Source organism: Athene cunicularia (assembly GCF_003259725.1).
Source record: "Athene cunicularia isolate RWA chromosome 27 unlocalized genomic scaffold, athCun1 chr27_part1, whole genome shotgun sequence".
NCBI classification, from domain to species: domain Eukaryota; kingdom Metazoa; phylum Chordata; class Aves; order Strigiformes; family Strigidae; genus Athene; species Athene cunicularia.
In genome coordinates this window covers 590,897-592,260 of record NW_020799138.1, presented here as the reverse complement: position 1 = coordinate 592,260, position 1,364 = coordinate 590,897, and the positions used below count along the sequence as shown (strand labels likewise).

General features: G+C 63.8%; 1 protein-coding gene across 1 annotated transcript in view; it reads right to left on the bottom strand.

The window, feature by feature from the left end:
* Positions 1-987, bottom strand: part of C27H17orf113 (chromosome 27 C17orf113 homolog) — a 38,092-nt gene extending 37,105 nt beyond the window's left edge. The window contains exon 1 of the mRNA XM_026864587.1: positions 671-987. Coding sequence (XP_026720388.1) covers positions 671-987 — 317 coding nt within the window. The remainder of the gene's footprint in view (positions 1-670) is intronic.
* Between the last annotated feature and the right edge of the window lie 377 nt (positions 988-1,364).

The window sequence follows — 1,364 nt, the reverse complement described above, 5'->3', positions numbered from 1 at the left end:
AGCGGGGCCTGGAAACGCGGCGGCCGCTGCTGTGGCCCTCCCTCCCCACCAGCCCCATGGGGGAATGGGGGTCCCGGAGCCCCATGAACCCCCCCACCACGTCCCCGGGGCGTCAGAGCTGCCCTCCCCGCTCCCCGTGCCTGCCGGAGCACAGATTAATCTGGGCCGCTTTAATCCGCTAAAGCCCTTTCGTAACAGCGCTCAAAAATAAGCCTGGAGAGTTCCTAATATTTCTTGAAAATTTGGAGTTGGGATATTTATAGGCTCTGCCCTTGCGTGTGATGAAGCTCCGCTGCTGGGGGGGACGCGCTACCGGGCCCCCAGGGTCTCGCCCCCAGCCCTGCCGGGACCCCGCTCTGTGCCGCTCCCCCGTCTCTCGCCAGCTCGGTAACAAGCTTCCCTTGTTTGGGATTAGTTGGTTTTTTTTTTTCCTAAAAACATCTCAGGGCTCCTCAGATGAAACTCCAGCCCCCAGCGCACAGACGGGCTCTGTGCTGAGGCGCCTTCAGCACTTCAAACGAATGCAAAGCAGCGGCGCCCGCACCAAGACAAACAGCGGCCGCGGCAGCACGTGTTCCCCGGGAGCGCGAGGGCAGGCGAACGGGAACGGCAAAAGTGACACTTCAAACCCCAAACGGCCAGAACGCGGCCTGGAGGAGCCCAGCCCCACCTGGGCTGCCGTTGTTTCTCTTCCCAATAAACAGCCGAACCCCGCCGAGGGCCGGGGGTGCGCGGGGTGGGAGCAGAGCGACAGGCTGGAGGGTCCCGGCTGCTCCGCTTCGCTCTCCGGGAACGCGACACCGGGTTCCCCCGCAGCGGGACCGTGCGGCCCCCATCAGCGTCTCCAGCGGACGAAGAGCCGGGAAGGTCCCGGAGAACCGATTCCCCCCCGGAGGTGGGCGAGATCCCGCTGCGGGACGAGGGGTGAAACCTGCCTCGGCGCTGAGCAGCGCTTGGGCTGGGGGCCCCCCGGCGGGGACACCACATCGCGCCTGGCTGTCCCAGAGCACAGTTCTTGGCTTTGAAAATATTAATTCCCGGCCATCATTCCTCTTTTTTTTATATCGTTGTGATTAAAAGCGGCGAGCGCGGGGGCCGGGGCTGGTGCTGGACCAGGTGGTGCTGGCTGCTGGTGGCCGTCGGCACCTCTGGCACAGCTCGGCCGGGGCAGCGGCACCCGCAAGGCCCCGCTCGCCGGTGCCACTCTCTCCTGCGCCAACAGATACAGGAAAAATACAACCCCAAAAAGCTCTTGGCCCTTTGCCACGCAGTTTCACAAAGACGTGACCTGCTGCTCCCCACTGCAGCGGGCTGCGGTACTTTCCCAGTTCAAAGGCAGCAGAGGTCTCAAGGAACTGGGAGGT